At 51.8% G+C, this 24,630-nt stretch overlaps 11 protein-coding genes across 11 annotated transcripts; 6 read left to right on the top strand and 5 right to left on the bottom strand.

Annotated features, from left to right (window-relative positions):
- The first annotated feature begins 457 nt into the window (after nucleotides 1-457).
- On the top strand, nucleotides 458-2,592 carry K460DRAFT_413466 (HET-domain-containing protein). The gene has a single exon (XM_040937610.1). The coding sequence runs from the start codon at nucleotides 462-464 to the stop codon at nucleotides 2,367-2,369; it is 1,908 nt and encodes a 635-aa protein (XP_040794545.1). The 5' UTR covers nucleotides 458-461; the 3' UTR covers nucleotides 2,370-2,592.
- Nucleotides 2,593-3,119: 527 nt separating this feature from the next.
- On the top strand, nucleotides 3,120-5,075 carry K460DRAFT_274202 (cytochrome P450 67; the record flags this gene model as incomplete). The annotated part of the gene is made up of 6 exons (XM_040927942.1): nucleotides 3,120-3,558; nucleotides 3,609-3,814; nucleotides 3,868-4,185; nucleotides 4,239-4,372; nucleotides 4,432-4,835; nucleotides 4,882-5,075. The coding sequence occupies 6 exons, from the start codon at nucleotides 3,120-3,122 to the stop codon at nucleotides 5,073-5,075; spliced, it is 1,695 nt and encodes a 564-aa protein (XP_040794544.1).
- An 831-nt stretch (nucleotides 5,076-5,906) lies between these two features.
- On the top strand, nucleotides 5,907-6,650 carry K460DRAFT_351836 (uncharacterized protein; the record flags this gene model as incomplete). Its single annotated transcript, XM_040931593.1, has 1 exon — nucleotides 5,907-6,650. One exon carries the CDS (start codon nucleotides 5,907-5,909, stop codon nucleotides 6,648-6,650), a length of 744 nt encoding a protein of 247 aa, XP_040794543.1.
- A 758-nt stretch (nucleotides 6,651-7,408) lies between these two features.
- On the bottom strand, nucleotides 7,409-8,522 carry K460DRAFT_401976 (uncharacterized protein; the record flags this gene model as incomplete). The annotated part of the gene is made up of 2 exons (XM_040936484.1): nucleotides 7,409-8,194; nucleotides 8,379-8,522. 2 exons carry the CDS (start codon nucleotides 8,520-8,522, stop codon nucleotides 7,409-7,411), a joined length of 930 nt encoding a protein of 309 aa, XP_040794542.1.
- Nucleotides 8,523-9,048: 526 nt separating this feature from the next.
- K460DRAFT_373863 (uncharacterized protein) lies at nucleotides 9,049-10,164 on the bottom strand (the record flags this gene model as incomplete). The annotated part of the gene is made up of 1 exon (XM_040934620.1): nucleotides 9,049-10,164. The coding sequence occupies one exon, from the start codon at nucleotides 10,162-10,164 to the stop codon at nucleotides 9,049-9,051; it is 1,116 nt and encodes a 371-aa protein (XP_040794541.1).
- A 637-nt stretch (nucleotides 10,165-10,801) lies between these two features.
- K460DRAFT_362747 (histidine-phosphotransfer domain, HPT domain-containing protein) lies at nucleotides 10,802-12,110 on the bottom strand. Its single transcript, XM_040932698.1, has 3 exons — nucleotides 11,671-12,110; nucleotides 11,344-11,513; nucleotides 10,802-11,253 (listed from the first exon to the last, which is right to left on the bottom strand). Exons 1-3 carry the CDS (start codon nucleotides 11,689-11,691, stop codon nucleotides 10,989-10,991), a joined length of 456 nt encoding a protein of 151 aa, XP_040794540.1. The 5' UTR covers nucleotides 11,692-12,110; the 3' UTR covers nucleotides 10,802-10,988.
- A 1,686-nt stretch (nucleotides 12,111-13,796) lies between these two features.
- On the bottom strand, nucleotides 13,797-15,560 carry K460DRAFT_362746 (uncharacterized protein). The gene is given in 5 exon segments (XM_040932697.1): nucleotides 13,797-14,020; nucleotides 14,079-15,082; nucleotides 15,132-15,192; nucleotides 15,296-15,297; nucleotides 15,313-15,560. The coding sequence occupies 5 exon segments, from the start codon at nucleotides 15,422-15,424 to the stop codon at nucleotides 13,919-13,921; spliced, it is 1,281 nt and encodes a 426-aa protein (XP_040794539.1). The 5' UTR covers nucleotides 15,425-15,560; the 3' UTR covers nucleotides 13,797-13,918.
- A 316-nt stretch (nucleotides 15,561-15,876) lies between these two features.
- K460DRAFT_351831 (uncharacterized protein) lies at nucleotides 15,877-18,153 on the top strand (the record flags this gene model as incomplete). Its single annotated transcript, XM_040931592.1, has 1 exon — nucleotides 15,877-18,153. One exon carries the CDS (start codon nucleotides 15,877-15,879, stop codon nucleotides 18,151-18,153), a length of 2,277 nt encoding a protein of 758 aa, XP_040794538.1.
- A 475-nt stretch (nucleotides 18,154-18,628) lies between these two features.
- On the bottom strand, nucleotides 18,629-19,762 carry K460DRAFT_373859 (glycosyltransferase family 34 protein; the record flags this gene model as incomplete). Its single annotated transcript, XM_040934619.1, has 3 exons — nucleotides 18,629-18,833; nucleotides 18,891-19,332; nucleotides 19,423-19,762. 3 exons carry the CDS (start codon nucleotides 19,760-19,762, stop codon nucleotides 18,629-18,631), a joined length of 987 nt encoding a protein of 328 aa, XP_040794537.1.
- Nucleotides 19,763-20,714: 952 nt separating this feature from the next.
- On the top strand, nucleotides 20,715-22,034 carry K460DRAFT_401970 (mannose-6-phosphate isomerase; the record flags this gene model as incomplete). Its single annotated transcript, XM_040936483.1, has 3 exons — nucleotides 20,715-20,860; nucleotides 20,908-21,097; nucleotides 21,147-22,034. 3 exons carry the CDS (start codon nucleotides 20,715-20,717, stop codon nucleotides 22,032-22,034), a joined length of 1,224 nt encoding a protein of 407 aa, XP_040794536.1.
- Nucleotides 22,035-22,434: 400 nt separating this feature from the next.
- Nucleotides 22,435-24,406, top strand: K460DRAFT_325429 (uncharacterized protein). The gene is made up of 2 exons (XM_040930590.1): nucleotides 22,435-22,648; nucleotides 22,754-24,406. The coding sequence occupies exon 2, from the start codon at nucleotides 22,775-22,777 to the stop codon at nucleotides 24,254-24,256; it is 1,482 nt and encodes a 493-aa protein (XP_040794535.1). The 5' UTR covers nucleotides 22,435-22,648; nucleotides 22,754-22,774; the 3' UTR covers nucleotides 24,257-24,406.
- The last annotated feature ends 224 nt before the right edge of the window (nucleotides 24,407-24,630 follow it).

Below are 24,630 nucleotides of genomic sequence, written 5' to 3'. Positions count from 1 at the left end.
ATACGTACACCTATTCCCGGCTATTAATGGCAGTCGACGATTTTGCCATGCATCATACATCGCTAGTGGGGTGCAGCGGTGGCAATACAATAAGAGCAGCAGCAAGAACAACGAACAGCTGAGCGAAGAAAAAGTTGTGATCAAATTTACAGAAGTTGAAATTAAAGTAAGGGATACTTCCTATGCAGCTTACCAGGCTCTTACGGTACCTTTGAGGAGCACGATACGGATTAGGCCCTCTAGGCGGTTGTGGTCTGGCTAGGGTTCAGCCGCACTGGCCGGTTGCCTGATCGCATCAACCAGATATATCCATCATGGTGACCTCTGCGCTACAACGCATGCATCAAACACCACTCTACTTAATGAACCTGAGGCTCAAATTAGAGCTCTCTCTGGGAGCCCACTAGCAGAATCGCCTACGAATCGATGCGGTGCTTTTTAGCTTCACACTCCAGCGCAGCATGTCGCTTTCGGATCGCAATCTCGCGATAGATTCTTACAGAGACCCACCCTGGCATTCCAGCCTTGCAGGAGGTCGACCAATTCCCGAATATCATGCCCACCTAGAAATCGTCAAGAGCTGGCTCAGGCTATGCGATGAGCAACACGGCTCACAATGTCACGCGAAGAAAGAAGATTCGGACATCTGGCCACTCTGGCTCATCGATGTAGTAGAGTGTTGCATCGTAGACGGTAATAGGGCTACGCGATATCTTACACTCAGCTACGTTTGGGGCGGCGTACATACTCTCCAGGCAACTACTAGCAATATAGAGGACCTGCAGCAACCAAGGAGTCTTGACCAATTTGGAGACACTTTGCCCAAAACAATCCGCCAAGCTATGGAGTTTACCCGACTTATTGGGGAACAATACATCTGGATAGATCAGCTTTGCATTCTCCAAGACGATGCCTTGAACAAAGAATTTCAGATTGACCATATGGCCGAGCTGTATGCCAATTCCCACCTGACTCTCGTCGCGGCTTCCGGGGAGAGCGCAGCATCTGGTCTAGGTAGAACTCTCGGACTTGGGCCCAGTGAAACAAGACGATGGAAGTATGAGCAGTATTCCAAAATATTACATCATGGCTGGCCCTTGCAAGAATCTACTTGGGGTTCGCGAGGGTGGACATTCCAGGAAAACATCTTCGCGCGGCGCGCGATTTTCTTCCTAAAGTACACGGTGGATTTTAGGGAGGGAGAGGGGCTTACTTGGGAGTGCGAGCATGCCGGGTGGACGGATCTTCAGGGGCCAGTCACTCTTGAAAAGAGCCTAAGACTGAAACCTCATCGTGGTCGGTTTGATGGCCTCCACCATAGATCTTGGCCCGATCTTTATGAATATACGCACTTGGCAGATACCTACGCAAAGCGAAAGTTCACTTATCCTTCAGACGTCATTCCGGCTTTTTCGGGTTTTGCTACTGTTGTCGGTAAAAGTTTCCGTGGCGGGATTTTATATGGCCTTCCAGCTCTATTCTTCGACGTGGCTCTGCTATGGCAATCTCCTCGGTTGGCGACACGGCGAGTAGTGAGTTCGCATTCGGGGATACAAACACAACTCCCTAGCTGGTCTTGGGTGTCCTGGCCAGGACAAGTCAACCTCGCCCTCTGGACCGCTGGTTGTGAGTACTTGGAGTTGTTCTCGACAAGCCTAGTCGTAAATCCACTCGTGAAGTGGCATATTATCACTAGCGATAATATTCGTGTTGCAATAGAGAGCGACTATCACAAGTACAGACACCTTTTCGACGCTGCTGATGGGGAATTGCCTAGCGGGTGGAGTCGCGTAGTGAGAGACGCCATCAGGTCGCGAAAACGTCCACAGTCCTGGTCTTCCAACGCCGAATCGTACGCTTATAAACACTCAACTGATGCTCGGACAATCTTCAACTATCCAATCCCGCTCGTAGAGCCCTTTCACATAGATGCAATAACGCCAAAATCAAACCTCATCACTTGCCGTGCAAATCGCGCATGGTTTTCCATGGTGGTAGAACGATCTTTGCACCCAAGCCTATATACTTCCATTTTCGATAGCAATAAAGTATGGTCTGGGATGCTCGACATCGTTTACAACGGCTTGGTTAACAAGGGGTCGACATCGGCCACTGTTAACAACCCGAGATGCGAACTCATTGCTATATCTACGGGAAGTGTTCTTCAAGATCCTCGCTATGATATTAGGTCTTGGTTTAAAGAGGAACGACACCCTAGAAGACCGAATACTGGAACGCGGTACTATTTCTATAACGTTCTTTGGATCGAATGGGTGGAGGGGATCGCGTTTAGGAAAGCTCTTGGGCGAGTACACAAAGCAGCCTGGGACGCAGCTGAGAGAGAGCTTATTGATGTCATTCTTGGCTGAATGCCTGTCACTACAGGTGTCCCCTCCCACAGCTACCGATTTTCAGTGCTACCGATCGCGGCAAGACCTCGCAAGCATTCTGCGCACAAGCAACATCTTCGTTACTTGTCGTGTCAAGTATCGCCACGATATGTTTGTCTTTTTGTTAGAGTCATGCCGCTATATAAAGCCATCTACCTTACGCGTGTTTCAGTGAGGCACGAGGAAAAAATGAAAGACTGTCTGAGAATGCTCTACAATTCGCCATATCTGTGCGGGTAACAAACATTTACGAAGGCTTCTCCCGCTTTCCATTACCTAGTCGAAAAGGCAAGTGTCTTATTTGGTGCGTGAATCTTTATCCTTTAACAACATGATATTAGCTTTTTATGAATTATTCCTAAGAACCCTCGAGAGGTTTGAAAGTGTACCCTTTGACCTTTTTTTTTCAATTAACTAAATACGCGCTGTAAGCTTAGTGTTCTTAGAACTGTCCGGGCTTTTCTGTCCGGTTGGTGGTTCTACTAATTTGTATGCCAAAATTCGGGTTAGTCCATATACTAAACAACGGTCTGACAGTATCGACTACCAATGATATTGTTGGAGTTGCTTACGGACACGGGGCGATGTCAGATTTTAGAAGGATCCACGCTACATCAGGCTTAATGAATGAGTACGCTTGTAGGGCACCAATCCTCCAATATGATAAATATCCGCATGCTAGACGCCTAGGTCTGCGACATTGATCTTCATCGATATCATCACTCGACTATGGCTTCCATAACGACCTTTCTAAGTAGGTGTGCTCAAGCCAATACTCTACAGGTCCTTCGAACGAGCGCAGTGATTGGTGTCTGTTTTCACATTGCCATCGCTAGAGCCAGCTTTGAATTCGAACAGTACATGTTTCCATTTCTTGCGCTTGCAAGCGTCCTGCACATCAGCGAAATCCTCCTTAGTGTCATACTCAGTCGCCAGGGCATTGCAGGGGCCATCCTCCAGGCTTCGCTCTTTTGGATTGGTTTCAGCATCGGATTCCTCACCAGTCTTCTTATTTACCGACTTTTCCTACATCGATGCCGAAAGTTCCCAGGGCCGCTAGTGGCAAAATTTACCCGCTTCTACGCGGTTTATTTGAATGCGAAGGATGCCCAATTCTATCAGGAGTTAGGAAGGCTACATGATAGATATGGTGATTACCTTCGAGTTGGTATGTTATCTTTATGACGATCGAACTGCGTTCGTTGCTGACATTGGTAGGTCCTCGAGAGGTTAGTATTCTAGACGCAGCCGCTATCCCCATCATCTACGGACCCAACACGAAATGCATTAAAGCGACCTGGTACGCTGCAAATGGTCTTGACGCGGATGAAGTGTCCATTGGAGGAATACGGGATCCAGCGAAGTATAGACTACGACGGCGTGCTTGGGATCGCGGCCTGTCAATCAAAGGCAAGCTGTATCTCGTTTCTCCTACAACTACTATAGCTAATTCGATCAAGCTATATCTAAATATCAGCCCCGAGTCAAGGCCCAAACGGACATACTTCTTCAGCAGCTTATGAATCGTGCTGGTCAGCCGATGGATATCTCGGAATGGGCTATGTTCTACAGCTTCGATGTAATGGGCGACGTGGGTTTCGGAAACCCCTTTACCAACATGGCTACAGGTCGAGAAGACCCAGCGATCTATGCGATGCACAAGAACATCTGGCCATTGGGAATGATCCTGACAATTCCGTGGTTCCCTTTACTCGTCGGCGCTATTCCAGGAGCGAAAGCTGGGTTATCAGAATTTTATGGTGTCTGCACGAAGACCCTGGAGGACAAGCAGAAAGTGAGTGGTTACGTGGAGATATACCATAGGATCCGCACTAAAGTTATCCCTAGATGTTCGAGAGCGATAAAGAACCAACTAATGTTGTTGCGTGGCTGTTGAAGGCGATCGAGGAGAAGGACGTATCAGCTTCACCGACTCATGAGTCTTTAGCCGGCGATACTCAGGGTGTAATTTTGGCTGGAAGGTACGCATGAGCTCAATCAAGTTCTATACTCTACATGCGCTGATTTGTTGTTCGCTTAGCGACACGACTGCAAACACGCTCTCAAACGCTCTCTTTCTCCTCACCAAGCACCCCGAGAAACAACAGAGGCTCCGAGAGCTGCTCCACGCCGCCGTACCAGAAGGCTATAACGCCTGGGACTACACGAAAGGCAAAAACGTCACGTATATTGATGACATTATCAACGAAACGTTACGTCTCAAACCACCAATCATCCAGGGCCTACCGCATGAGACACCTGCTGAGGGTATTCAAATCGGCGACAAATATATTCCAGGCCATGTTAATGTATCGGTGCCAGGTACCCTCATTCAGCGAGATTCTCGTTGGTGGAAGCAACCTAACGGCTTCATCCCGGAGCGGTGGACGGAGAAAAGGGAGGAGATGGGGACAGCGAATGGACCATGGATACCGTTTCAGCTTGGTGTGTATGGTATCATGTGGAAGTAATGTTAGCTAACGACATACAGGAATGCACTCTTGTGCTGGAAAGAACCTCGCATATCTCACCTTGCGGATCGCGCTCTCTGCTATTGTACAGAATTTCGAAATCCCGTTCGCGCCAGGAGAGACTGGTGAGAAGTTTGACGGGAATTACCTTTCTTCGTTGATGATGACGCTTCGGCCCTTGAAGCTGGTGTTTACGCCGATATCGAGTTCGTAAAGCCGAGGACAGAATGCGGTAGTCCATCTAAGACGCCCGCTCTGCTGCCAATTCTGCATTGTGCAGACTTGGCGGGTCTTTGGGATTCTATATTGCGGAGTCAGTTTCATTCGAGTATGCCTGGTAGCTAACACCCATCCCTCTTGCTGTCTCCATGTATTTGCACTTGATCCTTCCATACTTTCCTCCCGCTAGCACCTTACTTTGAAGATGTGGCACGAAGGATCTTTTAGCAAAAGTTTCAGATATCGTCATCATACCCTACAAGCTTTACATGGGTACTACTAGTAAAGTGTTGGTGTGTTAATACTAGTAATTCAGTATCATTGCAAACACTGTCCCTACCGCTTGTTGATAGATGAAACAGAAATCATAGGTGTTGAACGTCGAGAAAAAAAGTAAACTATCAGATTAGCTGATTAAAGTTGTGACTTATGCTTATCTTATTATATTCTTACTTTTTAAGACCCTGTAACTTTCTATTAAACTGCGATACATTACTATGCTTTACAACTTAGCAAAGAATTCATAGAACTGTTCCGTAACTCCTTATGATAAAGGCCGTATATAATAACTCGCTACTCGCGCATGCGTAACAAAAGAATGATGTTACGATAACGACCTCAGGAGGCAACAAGGAGTTGTGCTGTAACTGGCTAGCGGGAGGGGGCGCCCACTTTTGTGGCCCCGCAACGTGAGAGTCTAGACTACTTGCGGACTAGGTGGTGTAGAACGCAACTTTTTGACTTTGATCAGCTCTCATCCATTCTTCGTTTCCATTCTTCTCTTGCAAGCTCCTTTGCTGTCATTAACTCACACCTTCAACCCAGAATGTCTCAGGAAGACGCTATGGATGCAGCTCTTACGGCCTCTGACAAAGCTTGCATGGAAAAGGCCGATGACTTCAAGGCCTCAAAAGTTGCAGTCGAGCAATTACCAACTCCTGCATCTTCTTCCAGTACCGAGAATCCTGAGGTACCATCCATAAAGGTTGAATCAACCAGGGCATCCAGAGCATCCAAGCGGAACCGCGAAACAACTCCAGATGCTCTTGGCCCCTTGACTCCTCCCAGGTCATCCAAGAAGCCCCGAACGCCAGCGAAAACACCAGCGCAAGAAGAGGAAGCCGTAACCAAGAAAGCCGCAGCACTCAGGAAAAAAGCCGACGAAGCCGCGGTCAAAGCTGCCAACGCAGCAAAAAGAAAAGCAGCAGCAGACGCCAAGAAAGCTGAAACGCAGCGGAAAAAGCAAGTCGCGCAATGGAAGCGTGACTGGAAGGACTGGGTGACTACCAACCAGATCCCAGACGAAAGATTTACTGCGTTTGAGCAGGACTGTCTCACTGTCACAAAGAGCAAGGAGTACCTTGGTATTCAAAAAGACGAGCTACAGTGCCTTCCGCATGACACGCGGCCCAATCCAAACGGCCCGTTTGCGCCGATGAGACTGTACAAGTACGAAGAAGTAGTCGATCTAGCCTACAAGAAAGAAGCCATTCTAGCTGGCGTGTCTCAAGTAGACGACGAAACGTTGATCGCGTGCGGAAAGAAGCTCTGGGAAGCGAAGAAAGCGTAAGTTGAATCGGTTTCCCCTCTTTCTTCTATTTTACCCCACCCCGCCCAGCTCTGTTTGATCGTCAACTGATTTTTGTATTTTCTAGCCCGGTCCTCGAGTACGATGAGATTAGGCTGGGCAGACCAAGTCCCATCAAAGCTAGCCCTAAGAAAGCCAGCCCACTAAAACGAAGGATGCCGGACTCGGACGACGACGGATATAGCTCTGCTGGCTCTGGTTACGATCCGTGCGAGAATAACATCCCGGATATTTCATGGCTGCAGACCCATCCTGAGTGGATGTGGTGATGATCAAGAAGAGGCTGGCGCGTTTTTTTCTTCTCCGTTTCTTCGCTTTCATACGACCATCTCGAGACTCGAACTTTCCTATGTACGTCTAATCTTATCTTGTACTTTTACTTTGGCATGACATGGAGAACGCGCTTGGTAGCAACATGTTCTCGGCCATGTACACTAGCAGAACAATTTTATTATCTTTCTGGGCTCTGGTACTACTTCCTAGCGCTGTTTAGCGTATAATAGTTTTAGATCCCGACATTGCGCACTGTGATAACTAAACCCAGCTCATTACTTTCGAGCTACGGATTTGTCATACACGCTCGACGATGTCTTTTTACAAGCAGGCGCATGTTCTGCATGATGACCCTAGCCAATCCCTCCAAAGCACACAATGGCGATAGATAAAAGCGGAAGCTCGTTCGGCCAAGCTCCCATGACATACTCTCCCCTCTCCACCGAAAACCATCATCACAAACTCCATCACTTCGCCCTCCCCACCTCCAACTTCCCCACCTCACCCTCAACCCTCTCAATCTCGCGTACCAACCCCTCCTTCCTCCTCGCAAGATCCCTCATGCCCTTCCCCCCAGCCTTCTCATAGACCTCCATCTCGCGTCTCGCAATCCCCTCGCGATCCCTCAACGCCCTCTCTCCGCTCCCCAGCGCCTTTTTAAACGCCTTGAGCGCAGCGATGTACTCTGCAGGCGGCGCGTGGGTAAGCGCATGCATTTTGGCCTGCAGACCGAGCACCTGGGCGCGGGCGCGGACGAGTTCTGCGGAGGATTTGGCGTGCCGGGATAGTGCGCCGTGTTGGGTTTGCTCTAGGATGCGGATGCTGGTTTCTAGGAGGGCGAGGTGCGTGGCTAGGAGGGTGGATGTTATCGTTGTTAGGGTCACGTGCGCTTCTGCGAGGGCGTGGGGGAGGTCGTGTGTTGCTTCGTTTTGGAGGGCGGTGGCTTTGGCGGGGAGGCTGGTAGTAGATATTTGGTGTTGTGGATCTGCTATGGTGCATAGGAGGGATGCTGTGTGGTTTAGTTGCGTGGATAGCGCGGCGGATATTGGGCCTAGGGCGTCGAGGAAGAGGGCTATGTCGCCAGAAAGGATTTCTCGGTCTGAAGATGCGACTTGGCCGTTTAGTTGGGCGGTTACTGTTTCGATGCATGGGTGGAGATCTGGTGGGAGATGTGCTGCTTTGGAGGGGAGGTCGGAGAGGGAGTCGATGAGAATTTGAGAAGCGAGGAGGTTGGTGCGGGCCGTTGTGAGACTCTATGATACTGTCAGTCTAATTCTTGTGTTAAGATGATTTTTCGTTTGATGCTCATTAGAAGTCATTGAGTGGCATTTTGACAGCCATATAAACAAACAAACGTCGCCAGAGTGATAGACAGAGAAACGAGAACAAAAGAGAAAGACCGCTTAACTCATAAAACTATAAATCCCTGGAACTTACCTTTCGTATCTCATCGTGTACGCGCTGCTTCTTCGTGTCCCTTGTCGAGCCATTAGGGTTGAGCTTGCGGGAGCAAAGATCCTTGTACAGGACTTCAAAGTTGGGGTTGCGCTGCAGGACAACAGGATCAACAGGCGGGAGCATTATGGGCTACTCTTCACGAAGACTAAGTGTGCGTTGAAGATGTGCTCATCAAGAGAAGGGGGTTGTTTAATCGGGTTGCTGTTCGGGTCGAGGAGGCTAAATGTCGAAGGGGACTAGTGGCTTGGCTGGTCGTGCATTGAACCTCTATCACTTATTACTGCTACTCCAGAACTCTTTCATGCCATGGATTTTAACAGGTAACAATAGGACAGAGGCTCTTTTGAAATTTTCTCTTGAATCGATGATCTGTAGCTATCAAACCCAGTTTTAACGTCTATACCCTCGTAATCGAAAATGAATGGCCTTGAGGGCAAGTAAAACGCTTTCTTTCTCTATTTGTTCCTGCTATTAACCCCTTCTGAAGATGATTAGAGACGAATACATGGAATCCAGGCAGACGATGCTCGATTCGAGGAAATCCGTAAATTCAAAAGTAAATAACTTATAAAAACACTTCCCTTATAATATTAACAAATCAGAAAACAGAAAAGAGAAGAGAGAAATAATGGCTGGCTAGCTCGCTCGGTTACTCATAAATACCCTTTGCACAAACCACTTCATACCGCTCATCCACCGCATCTCCTTCTCCCCCCTTGGCGCCACTCCAAACCTTCTTAGCGCCCATCTTACAAATCTGAATCTTGTCTATTCTAACTTGATCAGCCCAGGGGAAGTGTTTGTACGTTTCGATCAACGACCGCGCGTCGAAGCGGAGCCAGCTCTTCGCATCGGGGCCGTGCCCTGCTTCCCTTGCGAGGTTGTGAGGCGCTGACGAGCTGTGTGATGCAGCGGCGTTGCCGTCGAGCGATTCCGCTGTCGATGCTGCATCATCATCTTGGTTATTGTCATGTGCCGATGCCTCAGCGTCAGGGTGCTGGGTCCCATCCTTTAGGGGGTTCTTCACCCTCGCTCGCTTGTTAGCAGACTTGGCATAGATTGTATTGATAATCGTAGCGTGCAGCTTCAACGGCCTCGAATCCTCAAGTAAGAAGCCCTTTGTCGTGAAGCGTTCCCTCAATGCAGAGGCAAACGGCAGCAAGCGCTGCGACGCGTCCTTTGGTTCTGCATAGAGTATACTCGTCTTCTGCGGCGCCTGCATGGGGGCGAGTGATTCGAGGTTGATTGTTAATGCATCTGTATCTGGCAATGCTCCTGGACCGAGATTCTCCGCTATCGTGCCGTCTTCGGCTGCTTTCTCGGCTAGTATTTGCATAGAGATATCCCTGAGTAGACTGTGGAGATCAAGATCTGCTAGATAGTGTTTTGCCTCTTGTAGTTTGGTTTCGTCGAGGCTCATAACGCCGAGCGTCAAGTGGAGGGACCCAACGGGTCGGACCGCTGTGGATGGTACGAGATCTCCTTTGCCCAGCTCTTCCTTTAGTTTTTCTAACCCTGCCTGCAGTTGTGGTCTGCTTTCATCGGTCACGAGTGGGAGACAGAGGAAGTGTGTCAGGGGTGGCTTTTTGGGTCCGCCTTTCCCTGTCTTCCTGCCTGCTCTGCGGTCATGCCGTACGGGTGGTGGTGAGATGTCTCGTGTTGGAGGCATTGAGCTTTGCAGCGTCGTCCGGATATCAGCATTGTCGCGTAGTTTCTCACCGTCCAGGAAGTCGTTGTATTCACCGCGTGCTTTCTTTTTGCCCATAATGGGTGTCGGGGTATGCGGTGGGACACCAAGAAACCTGACGGTTGGAAGGATCGAAAAACCGAGGGATTTATTCTTGTTTGCCAAAGCAAGGCAACGGACACGCCGAGGACCAACTGCAGTCGTGACAAGCGTGCGCGTGGTGATTGGTCGGGATGTAACTCGAGTGAGTGCTGCAGTGATCAGCATAAGAAGTCGTGTGCAAGCGAGAAGGACAGAGCAGTCGAATGAGCGACAAGAACGTTTATAAGCCACCTAAGGCGGACGCCTCAATTCCAACTGAGCGCTACAAAGCTTGGACAAGGATGCCAAAGGGCATCAAGCCCGATCATGGTGGAGCAAAAGCACAGCCAATGAGAAAAGAAAAGGTCACAAAAATATGACGTAATCGGAAGGTGGGGTGAACGCGGCCCTTCATGGTCTGATCGGCGGGGCATAAGGCTGAAGAATATTCGATGACAAAACACGAGGGACTTTATGCTTTTAGGAACGCTCAAATCTATCCAGGCAGGTTGCGTGAAGGAATAGAAATAGAAATAGAAATGGACAACTTCAGCTGGCTATGAACAGATATTATTCCATTCCCCGCTAGCCTATAACGACATGTATACAAAACGGACCCGACCGGAGATGGTGGCGTGACTGGATGTCGTAACTGAGAAGATGTTCACGATGCTGACAGGTGGTGGTAGTAGGGTTCGAAACGAGCAAGGCGCATGTTGCTCTCGACGAGGCGTGCAGTCCGCAATGTGCTGCCGTGGCCCAGCAGCATCTCCCAGCCGCAGGTGTCGAGCGTTGCACTGGCTGGCTGCCTGACTCGAGACTTAGTCGGTGTCCTTGTAGTACTCCTTGAGCACATCCTTGACCTCAAGGAACTCCTTCTTGGCCTGCGCAATCGTCGTCTTTAACTTGTCACAGCTCTCCTTCTCAGTGATGTCCTTTACGCCTGTCTCGTCCTTTTGCGAGCCGTAGTGCTGGATCTTCTCGCACGAGTCTTTTACTTTGGTGAGGCCGAGGGTGGCAGACGAGCCCTTGAGGAAGTGACCAAGCTCGCTGAGCTCCTTGAGGTACTCGCCTTCCTTTTTCTCACTGTGCTGCGTTAGCAAGCGATTTGGGCAACGCGGGGGTAGGTAGTAGTGACGGCGCGACTCGACGTTGATGCGCAGCGGGCGCACTTACAGACTGCTTTCCATCTTCTTAAATGTGCTGTCTGCCTGGCCGAAAAAGTCGTAGACAATGCTCCTGCTGAATTCGCGCTCCACCTCGTCCTCGTCCATCTCGAGAATCTGCTCAAAGGTGGCCGGGTCGATGGTGTCTTCGGCGCCGGGAATCAACATGATGTCGCCGCTCTGCCGCCAAGTTTTAGTCTGGGTGTCAAAGGAGGATAGCTGGGGCGAGGGCTGTAGGGCGCAAGGCAAGAGGTATAGCTAGGCGTGAGCAAGACGGGGCGGTGTTGAGAGGGCCAAGCAAGCAAGCAACGAGTGAGTGAAGGAGGGGCAGACGAACCTTGTCGTCGCTAGCCGACATTGCTAAAAGACACTCGGAAAGGGCAATCTGGGGTAAAGCAACGGCTATTCCTGCAGCTCACTGAGACACTGTCGACACCTCCGTGTGCTGGTGTCGCAGAGATACAAAGAAGCTGAACCGCGACGGGTATTTTTCGCGACTCGGTAGTTGGACCCGACTAGGCGCAGGGCATGTGTCGGATTCACTCGAGGGTGCTTGATGCGGACTAGTGGATGACGAAAGGGTCGGCCCGCCGAGTTGTGAAGCGCCGCTGTCGGGAAAAGTGTTGTTGAAGAGGAGAAGGGTAGTGTAGTGTAGTGGAGGATGCTGAGTCTACGGGGCTAGTAATTCTGTGACTGTGGTGTCTCGGCTGCTGTCCACTATAAGCATTTATTTTAGTCCGTCCTCGACTTCGTTTAGAGCCTGTGGCCTCCTCGGAGCCAGTTGCCGAGACGAAGCGCGGCAGCTATCCTGTTCACGGGAGAAGGGGCACGAGGAATCGAGTCGGTGAGATAAGAAAGCAATTCTGGCAGTGATTGTCACGGGTATGCCGCTCATCTACCAGGCCGCGTTCTAGAAGCCAGAGAAGGGCGTGTGTTGCATCACCAAAAGAAGAGGGGCACAGGGTGATGAGCAAGAGAACAGGCTTCGCTATATGCGGGTGGATACCTAGACATCAAATCGGCAGCCTTCTTGTCGGCATTGATCGCCTGTCCTAAGCCAAGTCCTTACACAAGTCCTTGCCCACTACTCCACACACAGACACACACTGTCCAGCGACGACAGCTTGTGTGGAGTCACTTTCTGACCTGGCCTGACAGCTTACCCGCGCCATGGTATCCTGTGCGGCTGATAGAGCTAGACGCAGCAGGCAGCCCCTCGGTCGCACGGCTTTGTCCCGTCGACAGAGGATGCACTCGGACAGGTATTTTCGAAAGGAAAAAAGGCGTGACTGTGCGCCAAGAGGTCTGGAAGCGTTCGAAAAATAAAAATGGCGGTTTCCCGCTGCTGAAGGGCCCAGGAGGGACTGTTGAACCCGTCGTTTAAAAAGACACGAGGGTTGGTGTTGACTTGAACGGCGACGTCATGACGGATCCACCGTCGTCATAGGCTTGGGCCCTGCATTCTAGGGTTTGCCGAGTCTGCCTAGCTGCGACCAGCAAAACAAAAGGTGCTTCTTGTAGTGCTTTGCATATCCTATGTATATATACGCACAAATATATATATATCCCAGACAACTGAAGAAGCGGTAGGCTAGCCTCGAGGTAGCCAACGTAGTGGGCGCTGGGCGGACTTGAAACCACCATTACTGCGTGTGGTATCCAAGACGCTGGCGGTCAGGCCAGGCAGCCCAGTCTGTCATCAAGCCTCCACTCACCCCTCTCTTTTTCGGCGCAAAACCTGCCTCTCTGCCCCCCTGCAGCCCAGCGCATGAATCATTGTTCATCCGGCCTCCTCCGAGCTGCAACATGTCGATACCTGCCTGTTGTTGATGCGGAGAGACGAAGCGCGGAATTGCCTACCTGGGCTTGCTGCATCGTGATCCACGAACCCTGTGCTGAACTACCCTGTCAGATGGCCCCGCGGATCGCAGCTGCAGGCTAAACCTGTAGTAGAGGGGCTTTTGGTGGTAGTTGCTGCGAGGGGAATGCTCGCGATAATGTACTGTACTGCACAACACCGTTAACGGACATCAGACATCGTGTCACGCGTCACGCCTTCAGCGCAAGAGGATGGGACCCAGCATTTACCTTGCTCACAGTTCCCAACCCTACTTGCTAGAGGGACGAACATGCTCCACAAATACGACCGTCCATACCACATGACTGGCCCCTCCTACTTGCTTTTGGCGCACCCGGTCAAAAGTCGGAGGGGTGCACCTAGGTATGAGGTAGAGGCTATACTGCCCAAGGAAAAGATCGGCGGGATGCCGAAGGAACAAATTCGGCCGATATGACGAATCACTTTGTGGGCTGTGGGGAACACATGCAATGGGGGGCTGAATGGAAGCCATCCTAGAAAAGAAGCTCGGTAAAAGGATTCCCGAATGCTGACAATCACCCACGCTCATCTTGAGTCCCGCAGCATGAGGTTGAAAAGACCAAAGGTCGAATTCCAATTTCGTTGCCGACTACCATGTACAGTCTAGCCGCTATCACTGTGTGTATAGTACAGTTATGCCGCCATGCAATGCTGAAAATCTCCGTGTAATCTTGAAGCAAACGTGAACAGCGCCTGTTTGGGTAATTTAACCCTTGACCTTGTAGATGGCCTCGGCGAGGCGCCCCACGTTTTCGCTAGTAATGCCGGCAACGGAGATACGTCCGTCCTTCGTAGCGTACACCGAGTGCTATAAGACGATCAGTATTGGTTCAGGTCCAAGCTTTGAGGATGATGAGAGTACTTACCTCCTTGGCCAAAGCATCCATCTGCTCAGCCTTGAGGCCAGTATACGCGAACATGCCGATCTGCGAGGTGATGTGGCTCCAGTCGTGCTTGCTTCCGAGCTTCTCGAGGTTCTCCTTGAGCAGAGCACGCATCGTGATGATGCGGTCGGCCATGCCCTTGACCTCACCGAGCCACTGCTTGTTAAGGGACGAGTCGTTCAGGATCTCAGAAGCAATGCGCGCGCCGTGGACTGGGGGGTTAGAGTACAATGGGCGCACGAGAATCTTGATCTGAGAGTCGACGCGCTTCTTCTCGTCGGCAGACTCGCAGACGACGGAGAAGGCACCAACACGCTCGCCGTACAGACCCATGTTCTTTGCGAACGACTGGGCAAGGACAGGGCGGAGACCCTCCTTGATGAAGTGACGGAGCGCAAAGGCGTCCTTGTTGGTGTCACCGCTGGCGAAGCCCTGGTAGGCCATGTCGAAGAAGGGGAAATGCTCGCCATCCTTGACAGCCTCAGCGATCTTGATCCACTGCTCCTCGGTGGGGTCAACACCAGTGGGGTTGTGGGCACAAGCGTGGAGTAGGACAATGCTACCCTTGGGCATGGCCTTGATGTCTGCAACCAGACCCTCAAAGTCGAGGCCGATCGTGTCCTTGTTGTAGTAACGGTACTTCTCAACCTTGAGGCCAGAGTCCTTGAAGACGGCAGCGTGGTTTGCCCATGACGGGTTGGGGATGTAGATGGCCTTCGCGCCGGGGTAATGACGCTCGAAAAAGGCGCCACCGATGCGGAGAGCTCCAGTACCAGAGATGGTCTGAGTCACGGCGATGCGGTCTTCGGCGAGAGGAGTCGAGTCGGAGCCATAAGCGAGCTTGAGGGCAGCCTTGGTGAAGTTGGGTACACCGGTGATGCCAGCGTACTCCTTGTCGAGCGCTGAGTCGACAATCTTCTTCTCTGCCTCCCTGACTGACGGCAGCACGTAGGGCTTGCCCTTGTCGTCACGGTATGCACCAACACCTGCGCTTGTCAGTCGCGCTTTTCTATCTTAACGTGATGGCTCACTGACCCAAGTTGATCTTCTTTGGGTTGCTGTCGGCCTTGAAGGCCTCGGTAATACCCAGAATGGCCTGGGCGGAGGGCGGTGAGCTACATGTTCTAGTCATAACACTGAGAAGCTACACTTACATCCTAGATGCATGTTAGTACTCTGCAAGCTCAATTGGCATCTCCATTGCTAGTTGGACTCACTGGAGGACCCTGGGGCACCTGCGACCAAGCAGAGACAGCTCGCACAGACGCCTTGAGCGAGAGCTGCTTGGTGGCCACCTGACGCAGCGCGGTTCTTGATGAGGCGAGCATGGTGAATGTGTTGCTGAGGTCGTGGGTGTGGCTCAAGTGATTTTGGAGAAGGTAGGAAAGAGGAGAGCAGAGCTTGAAAGATCAGCTGTGAATGAGCTGTTGCTTGTAGTGGTCTGAGAGTCAGATCAGATACCCCAGAAAAGAAGCAAAACTACCGGTCTCGTCCCTCCACGTTGGCGGGAGGAGCTCTGACTCGGGGCGAAGGCGGTTTGCTCCGATTCGTCAAAGCTCACCATCCCTGCCAGTCCCGAAGCGCTATGCCATTGGCAATTTTTATGGGCAAGGCGTAGCGCGTCGCGTCGAGCCGTTGGGGAGTGAATGTACATTGCACTGCAGTCTTTGACAGGCGTTTACTGGCCGAGGAGTCCTATTGCTTAGCCAGTCCAGTACCGTGGGTCCGGCGAAGATAGATAAGCACCCGCATCGCATCGAACCGCCGCCACCGCTCCAGTATGCGACCAGCTTTTCGGCAAGCCAGGACGCTGCTGAATTACGACGCCCACGCCTCTATTCCAGCTTTCCTCTGTCCAGTCCTTCTCAGGGCTCCAGTACCCACACCTCACCGCTCTACGAAACCGACTCAGGCTTCGCACAAGTTCTCGACATCCGGACGAGCGCAACATTCGGCCACTGCAACCCTCCATTCCGCCGACGCTATCGAGAGTCTGCCCCTCAATGCACACTCGGCCAATACGCCTCCCACCCGTAGATCGTTACCCCGGGCCTGTCCAGGATGTGGAGCACCAACCCAGATTTACGACAAGAGGGAGGCCGGATACTACAACATAGATAGGAAAGTGATACGAGAGTACCTAGAGTGGGATCCGAACACAGTACAAGCTGCGACGAAAGAAGATGACATCTACTCGAAAGCACTACAACAGGCAAGCCCCGAGCTGCTCAAAGAGCTGAGAATCGAAGAGCATGCTGCCGAAGTGCCTGATGAGGACCAGTCTCCTCAAACTCCAGTGTGCGACCGCTGCCACAAGCTGGTACACCACCACGTGGGCACGCCCATCCACCACCCCACTGTCGAGTCGATCCAGCAGACCATCGCCGAGTCACCTCACAGGCGCAACCACATCTACCATGTCGTAGACGCCGCCGACTTCCCCCTCTCAATCATCCCGAATCTGCAGTCCTCCTTGCGTATACCAAAGCTACGGACGCAGAACAGACGAGCAAAGCACAAGGGATGGGTAGCGAACGACCGCATCGCCGAAGTCAGCTTCATCATAACAAGAGCGGATCTCCTGGCGCCAAAGAAAGAGCAGGTTGATGTCCTGATGCCATACTTCACCGAAGTGCTTCGCGATGCACTAGGAAGGACAAATAATAAAGCACGACTAGGCAACGTACGACTTGTCAGCGCAAAGCGAGGATGGTGGACCAAGCAAGTCAAAGAAGATATCTGGGACCGCGGAGGTGCTGGCTGGATGGTGGGCAAAGTAAACGTCGGAAAGTCGAACCTCTTCGAAGCTGTCTTTCCCAAGGGTCGAGGGGCAGATTACCAGGATGTGCGCAGGATTCGCAGCACAACGGAAAGGGAAGCGATGCTCACTAACGCAAAGTCGCTAGACGAGCTCACGCAGGTGCAGCAACAACTCGCTGAGGAGGATGCAGAGACAGAGCGTTTGAAGAACAAACCGCAACAGCATCTCCACCAGCCTCCAAAGGAACTCAAGGAAGAGGAGTTGGACGAGGAAGACTTCGAAGACCCTGACGCGCTCCTCCCACCACCACAACCATACACACCTTACCCCGTCCTGCCCATCGCCTCGTCACTCCCTGGAACAACTGCATCCCCAATTCGCATCCCCTTTGGCCGCAACAGAGGCGAATTGGTCGACCTGCCTGGACTCGCGCGTACAAACCCTGGGCTAGAAACCTTTGTCCAGCCCGACGAGCACGACGACCTCGTCATGAAGAACCGCATCAACTCGGAACGATACACGCTCAAGCCTGGTCAGTCGCTAATCCTCGGCGGCGGACTAATACGAATCACGCCCAAAACTGAGGATCTAGTATTTCTCGTGCACCCCTTCGTACCGATCCACCCACACGTAACCCGCACTGAGAAAGCCATCGACTACCAGAACCAGACCTCAGAAAGGCAGCTCCAACATCCCTCCATTCTCGCACCCAATGTCGGCGACAAGATGAACTCTGCCGGCAAATTCCAGCTAAAATGGGACGTGACGAAGAAACTCGCCGGGCCCATGACCAGCGCTGTAGCAGGCAAAATGAAACCCGAGAATCTCCCCTTCCGCATTTGGAGCACAGACATCCTCATCGAGGGCGTGGGCTGGGTCGAAATCTCAGCTCAAACCCGCCGCCCCCAAGGCTGGAAACCAGTGGGCATGAGCAAGAAAGATCCCAATCACGCACAGCATGAGCGCCGCGCCTCACTGCGCCAACTCGACGAGTACAAAGATCGCAAGTTTGCCACTATCGCCAGAGCAGAGAGCGCTGGGGAAGACCCACAGGATGCGCTTAGTGCAGAATTTTACAAAGAGGACATGGGCGATCGCATGGCGTCGTGGGAGGACGATTATCCCGAAGTCGAGGTTTTCTCGCCGCTGGGCAAGTTTGTTGGGCAGCGTAGGCCCATGTGTGCTAGTACGGTTAGTGGTCCAAAGCAAATTGCCAGTCGGGACCGCAAGGCCAGGCCGAGGAGGAGTATGGTTAGTGTGAAGAGGCAGCGGAAACCGGGTGGTGGTGGGGAGTAACTAGATGCGCTTATAGTGCACCATTATTGTAAGATACGTTGTGCCGGAGAGCTTGCATTACATTGCATTGCGGAGGTGTTCGGACCGTTGTGTATGTAAATGACTTGTAGAATGTGTACATTACCCTCCTGTTGTGGTTGTATATAAAGTGCTGACTGACTTCCGTATTTCTGCCTAAGCCATGATTTCGCTGACACATACACGGTCTGACTGACAGGCAACAATGACATGACGCCGTAATGATGGTACAAACATTCCCGTGGCCTCTCCAAGGGACATGTCGCCCCCTTAATACAATGCCAACGCCTCGTTCGCCGGTATACCAGGGTTGGGCCGTTGTCTCCCCAGCTCCCTCTTCCATGCTAAGTATTTCCAACGTTCCAAACGCATCAACGTATATTCCAACAATCTATCCTACCCCCCACCTGATTTGTGAATTCGCTGCTTGTGCATGTAACTCGTGACTTTTCTAAGCCTAAGTTTTCGTCCTCTCCAGTACGTCAAAGTACGTTTGCTGTTCTTTCGCGCAGTCTCGTGCGTCTTTGTCGCAGCCAGGGAAAGTGGCGACTAGATTTCCCTCTTTGAACTGTCCGTCCTTGAGGCTCGCGGGGCCAGAAGCGTATGCATTCAGCATATTCTGCGGGACCAGTGCGAGTTTGGCAAGAATCGTGCCGTGCCATCTGTTCATCGTTAGCTGTGGGGTTCTTCCTTCTTTGAGACAAGGTTAAGATACGTACTGCACAATATGCTCCAAAGCATGGCTCTCCGCCTTCTGGAAGTTATAACTCCGGTAGATGGGATCGAACCAGGCGTCTAAAAAGTACTTGGCCCACTCCCCGTTCCTGATCACAAAACTACTCGGCGCCAATCCCTCCTTGTCCTGTGTCACTACAAAATCGATTCTGTCGCCCTTGAGATTGCTAAACGTCTTGATAACACTGTCTGGCGGGACGACGGGTGCATTGGTGATCATCAGACTTTCGAGCCGCGCGGGGGTGAGGAGGTGTGTGTGGATGGCGAGCGAGGGTGTCATGATGAGGGCGGTGGCGTCGAGGTACCAGAAGAAGGTTGAGCCTGGGTAGAGAGTCATGGCATGGCGGATGGCCGGGACGCGGGACCAGGTTGCTGGGGAGCCGCGGAGAGGGTACTGGTCGTCGGTGGGGAAGAAGGTCAGGTAGCCTTTCTAGATGTCAGTATGTACTTGACACGTCGAATTTCGAGTGGCTAGCGAGAAACGAAACAGAAAATAGAGGAAGATGATGTACATACCATGTCGTTTGGCATATTCCTCCCGGTTACTCTTGATTCTTTGTGTCCACGACGGGTCCGCCTTGGGATCTATCACTGTGACTATCACCACGGGCGCCCCGCTCCCAATTGCGACCTTGGGTATGTGTGCTGCGGTCCATGCCACTCCTTGGCTGTTGCCGCCTCTTCTCCCTAATAACCATACAATGCCCAAGAAGCCAAGTATGCCTACCACCACCAACCGCAATTTGTCTCTCCGTAGCAGATTCTTCAGGGCTGGTGGTATTGCTATTATCGAGCCTTGATTGCGTGCATATGGCGGCGGCCGCGACGTTTTTCGTGGAGGCATAGCGAAATGCATAATGTGAGAGGTCGAGGTTCGCGGCCAGGGAGGTCAACGGGCTTCAAAAAGTTGGCGATTGCGACTGAAACCAAACGAGGGATGGCAGTTGGTGGCTTGACGGTGAGGGTTCCGGTGAAACTCTACGGAATCATGCTGATGTACACGAGGCGACCAATCTCCAAGGTAGAGTCAAGTTGCTGGACAGGCGCGGTGCGAATGCGAAATGAAAAGGGACGAAATTAAGAGGTACACGCGAAGATACGGGATGCGATAGGCTTGGCCGGCCAGGCCCCTGCTTTTCACATACCCTTGCTTTAGCGGCCGTTCGAAGGCGTCTCTCCCGCACAGCAACACGTTTTGTATTTTTGTTTTCTTCTATCAGAAGCATGCATAGACAACTTCGGGACGAGTCCGCAACTCTCAATGTACTGCTTTGTGCTCTCGCGGGCATTATATCGATTCGCTCCAGCCCTACCTGAATATCAGGAGTCCGCTACTGTGCCAAGCGCTCTACCACACGCCTACTGTGTAGGACAGAGTGGCACCTTCAGCCCTATGGACATATCAAATCAAACACAGTGACCGCCCGGCTCCAGCGGCACTCTTGCTGACATGCTCTCCAGTTAGCACGGTGTTTATTGCTTGGAATAATGGTGCCAAGGCCTGGGATTAGGTACGTCGACCACCCACCGGGGGCTCACCAGAGCGGAAAGACAATGAGTGGAGGCGCGGCGTTGAACTCGTCGATGAACGCCTTCATGCAAACCATCGTCCGAATCGAAACAATTGCAACTTGGGAGACGGGACAATGTCACGGCTTTTGCGGGTACTTGACGGGTTATGACGTCGAGGTCCTGTCACCATATAGCGCTGAATGATTTCGATATTTTACCACCACTTTCCTGTCTCTACCAATCGCCGCCTGTGCTACCCAACGTCCATCTCAATTGACCCCTAGAATATAACAACAATGGTTGAAAAGGTACTCCAGCTGAAGTGCAACTGCAATGAATACGGATGGGGCAAGCAAGGCAGGAAGTCACTAGCGGCGACATTGTGCGAGAAGACTCCTGGAACAGACTTCAAGCTCGATGAAAATACCACCTACGCTGAGATGTGAGTACCCGGCATACATGAAGTATCTACACTCTGACAAACGCCAGGTGGATGGGAACATACCCAGATCTTCCTTCATATGTCCTGTCAACCGGCGAAGACCTTCAAGATGTTCTCGACAAGCATCCAGATGAACTCATTGGCAAGAACATTGCCAACAAATTCGGACACACGAAGCTCCCCTTTCTCCCAAAGGTCTTGTCAATAGCCAAGGCGCTACCTCTACAGCTACATCCTGTAAGCTTATCACGCTGGAAATTCGTGAAGTATGCTAATGCCACTCCAGAATAAAGACCTTGCATCGAAGCTACATGTAAAGAGTCCAAACCAGTTCACAGATCCTAATCACAAGCCAGAGATCGCGTTAGCTCTGGGTGATTTCGAGGCGTTCTGTGGTTTCAAACCTCTGAAGGACATCGAGCGCTTACTCCAGCTTGAACCACTCAAGCAGTTCCTTCCGCAAGTCAAAAAGCCAGACTTCGATGACCAGTCACTCAAGCATGTCGTCAGCACAATGCTGAAGGCATCTGAGGAGACTGTACGCGAAACCAATGATGCTCTGACGAAGCTCCCGAAGGATGCATTTGGTGAGGACAAATACATCCCTGGAATGATCCCTCGACTATCGGAGCAGTATGACAAAGCCGACAACGGAACGTTGGTAGCGCTGGTAACGATGAACTACCTGCAGCTCAAGGAAGGCGACAGCATCTATATTCCGGCCGACGGCATCCACGCCTACCTTTCTGGCGATATCATTGAGTGCATGGCTCGATCAAACAACGTTCTGAACACAGGGTTCTGCCCACGCGCCGACCGCGACTCGGTCGACTTGTTTTGCTCGGTCCTGACATTCACACCGCACCATGTCAAGGAGGCCATACTACCCTCGCAGAAGTTCAATAGGAGCAAGAAGGGCAAGACGAAGCTATATGCTCCGCCACTCGCCGAGTTCAGTATGTTGGCGACTACGCTGGGCGATGGCGAGTCAGAAACAATTGGCAAGCTGGGCGGTCCGAGCATCATGATCGTAACGGAAGGCGAGGGAACGCTAACAGCTGATGGGAAAGAACACGACCTGAGCGAAGGTTATATATTTTTCGTCGGCCCGGACGTGGAAGTTGAGTTCAACGCTACAAAGCAAATCAAGGCGTTCACAGCTTTCGTTGAGTAGGTGCAAGCGCGCGGAGGAGACGTCATGACCGATTGGAGGATATACACACCCAATGGCCCGCGGGCTGTTGCTCGAGCTTGGATTCGGCAGCCAAGATCTCTAGGCTGATCTATAGCAGAGTCAAATACAGAGGGTTTCTATAAGTTCTGCGTCCCAGCCGACTTCGATAAGAGAATCTGTTCTATCAATCCTACGTTTCTCCACACTTATACAAAGATTTCCCGCGTCATCTTCCTGCAGGTGATAAGATGGCTATACTTGGCCCGTATAAACTCAGTGACTTCGGTGCTTCTCAAGCTGCGGAAGGCATCGGATCCGCTGGCGTACCCCACATGTACCCTAGCTCTCCCCGCACCTCACTAGTCCACCCCTCCGGACCATGGGCAGAGCTATAAAACCCCGCGATGATTGCTTCGGTGTACTTTGAGACGCGTTCTGTCAGACTCTTGTCAATTAATGTCAAGATTTCTCTCCTTTCGATCTTCCAGCACGCTGCAGCTTCCACTGGGTTTTAAACGCGCACAATCCGCAATTGAGGTATAGAGGCATCCTTGAAGCTTCCCAGAGCTTGCTTCGGCAAATCATAGTTAGAACAACGGTAACAGTTAATCCGGGTAAGTAACCCTATAAACTCTTCCATTGTAGTTCATCGAGTTTCAAGCGCCAACCCAGATCGGAAGTTTTCAATCGAGTGATCGCGTGAGTTGACAAGAAATTAGTACCCGCGCCATAGTTCTTCGATGGCAACCGTTTCCAAAAGAGACTCGATGGATGCAACGGTCGAAAGCCTCGAGGCGAAATTAGGGGAAACCCAATTAAGCCAATCCGCGACTCCAAAGCGACCCATCGGTCTCACAGATCTACCACCGTCAGTCCGTAACAGCATATACAAGTATGCTCTAGACACCGAGCTCGTCAACGTGGGCAAACCAAACGTATCCTACAGCCACACCATCAAAGATGGCGAACTCCAGTTCAAATCCTCTCGTCCGCCTTTCCCGATCAATACATCGTTGTTCTACGTCAACAAGCAGATATCAAGAGAAACACTGCAGTACTTCTACTCCAAGAACCTATTCATTCGGTTCGAAATCTACACGCCCGATGCGCGCCACGCAAAGACTATGCTCGAAGACTCGGGTCTCCTCTTCTCCACGGCTGCACCCTCGCTGCTGGAGCAATCGAAACAACACGCCCTCGAGCTCGTCCTCGTAGAGAAGAACAGTAGCCAAAAACGCGCGAGCGTCATGTTCCCCGCGCAATACCTCCCGCGCCTGATCAACTTTCTGGATCAAGCGAGTCGTGCGACAGGGTCGTGGGCGCCAGTACACAGCCTGTTCATCAATGTCATGAACACGTACGACTTTGCTATCTCGCGGCTGCAGGGCGATCTTCTGGAGTTGTTTAGACTGCTGTCGAATCTCGGTGGTGTCACTGTAGATGCGAAGAATCTCCTGCCGCGGTATGCGGAGGGCCTACAGGCCAACATGACAGCTTCAGCTTTCACGGCGGATAATTTGCTATCGAGTGTCGTTGAACTAGCCGATCTTGCAGATGAGGCGCGCGAGAAGGGCGAGTATAAGCTCGCATTTGAATACGGACAGGCCGTCATCGTCGCCCTGACTTACGGATACCTCACCCATTCCGAGACCCTCCACTCGCAGCCCGAGGAATTTGCGAAAAGCGTGCAGCGGCTGCGCTGGAAGACAGAGTTGGGCATCGGCATCGCCCTCTCGTTGCAACACCGCGAGATCACTTCCATCAAGTCTTGGCTTAGCAGCGACAACCCTACCACCGAGACAAAGCAGGCGGCAAGAGATCTCCTTCTCGCGGAGAGCAGCGTGTCCAAGGCGCTCAGTCTTTCCACAGACGCCCCCTCGCCCGCAGAGAACCCGTGGTTCCTCAGCCTTCCTGTCGAACTAATACCGCCCAACAAGCCGACGTGGTTCACCGATAGAGAGAGGGCACAGACATGGTATGCGCTCGGTACCATACACACAGCGCTGGGCGAGTACGTGTTCGGTGCTGGGGATCTGGAGAGGGCGCTTGGGTTGTGGGGCGAGGAGGGCGGAGAGAGTAGTAGTGAGGGAAAGGAGAAGGTGGAGAAGGCGTTTGAGAAGGCACGGGGAGGAATTGATGGGGATGCTGAGAATATGTGGGTTGGGAAAGTCAGGCCGGGAAGTGGGTTGAAGAAGGCTAGTGTGTTAGCAAGGAGTTTGTAGATCATGCCTTTAGTGTAGATAGAGGGACATAACAATTTAGATATGCCTGAGAAGTATGAGCATGGGAGAGTCCGATGGCATGGCGTTGATAGTCAGAGATGAGATGGAATTGATGTACGAACGTCCAGATACCAATCAAGACCAGCGCCGATGCTCCCTAAAAAGATGACAGAGGGAGTTGGTTGATATGGGCTAGGCGGATGGATGTAACGTTTCCAAGTAGCAGCTTCTTCCAGCTGCGGGCTTTCGGTGTCACGCAAGTATGTCGTCCACATGAGCAAATAGGTGGTGCATTAGCTTTGCCACCGATCCAAAGGCCGACGCTAGACATGCAGATGCTAGTTTGGATATCGGCGTCGGGAAGCGCTGCTTCG

This window comes from Cucurbitaria berberidis (genome assembly GCF_010015615.1).
Source record: "Cucurbitaria berberidis CBS 394.84 unplaced genomic scaffold K460scaffold_1, whole genome shotgun sequence".
Lineage (NCBI taxonomy): Eukaryota > Fungi > Ascomycota > Dothideomycetes > Pleosporales > Cucurbitariaceae > Cucurbitaria > Cucurbitaria berberidis.
The sequence above is the reverse complement of the archived record's forward strand: the minus strand, read 5'-3'. Positions and strand labels throughout refer to the sequence as shown.

What these genes read in the sequence shown, in the direction of transcription:
- K460DRAFT_325429 (XM_040930590.1), top strand. Translation starts at nt 22,775, where the DNA reads ATGGCAACCGTTTCCAAAAGAGACTCGATGGATGCAACGGTCGAAAGC.
- K460DRAFT_362746 (XM_040932697.1), bottom strand. Translation starts at nt 15,424, where the DNA reads ATGCTCGCCTCATCAAGAACCGCGCTGCGTCAGGTGGCCACCAAGCAG. An exon ending in CCCAAAGAAGATCAACTTGG is followed by an intron (nt 15,083 to 15,131) that starts GTCAGTGAGCCA and finishes TGACAAGCGCAG; the next exon opens with GTGTTGGTGCATACCGTGAC. An exon ending in TGGATGCTTTGGCCAAGGAG is followed by an intron (nt 14,021 to 14,078) that starts GTAAGTACTCTC and finishes ATCGTCTTATAG; the next exon opens with CACTCGGTGTACGCTACGAA.
- K460DRAFT_362747 (XM_040932698.1), bottom strand. Translation starts at nt 11,691, where the DNA reads ATGTCGGCTAGCGACGACAAG. An exon ending in TGTCGGCTAGCGACGACAAG is followed by an intron (nt 11,514 to 11,670) that starts GTTCGTCTGCCC and finishes ACTTGGCGGCAG; the next exon opens with AGCGGCGACATCATGTTGAT. An exon ending in AAGAAGATGGAAAGCAGTCT is followed by an intron (nt 11,254 to 11,343) that starts GTAAGTGCGCCC and finishes AACGCAGCACAG; the next exon opens with TGAGAAAAAGGAAGGCGAGT.
- K460DRAFT_413466 (XM_040937610.1), top strand. Translation starts at nt 462, where the DNA reads ATGTCGCTTTCGGATCGCAATCTCGCGATAGATTCTTACAGAGACCCA.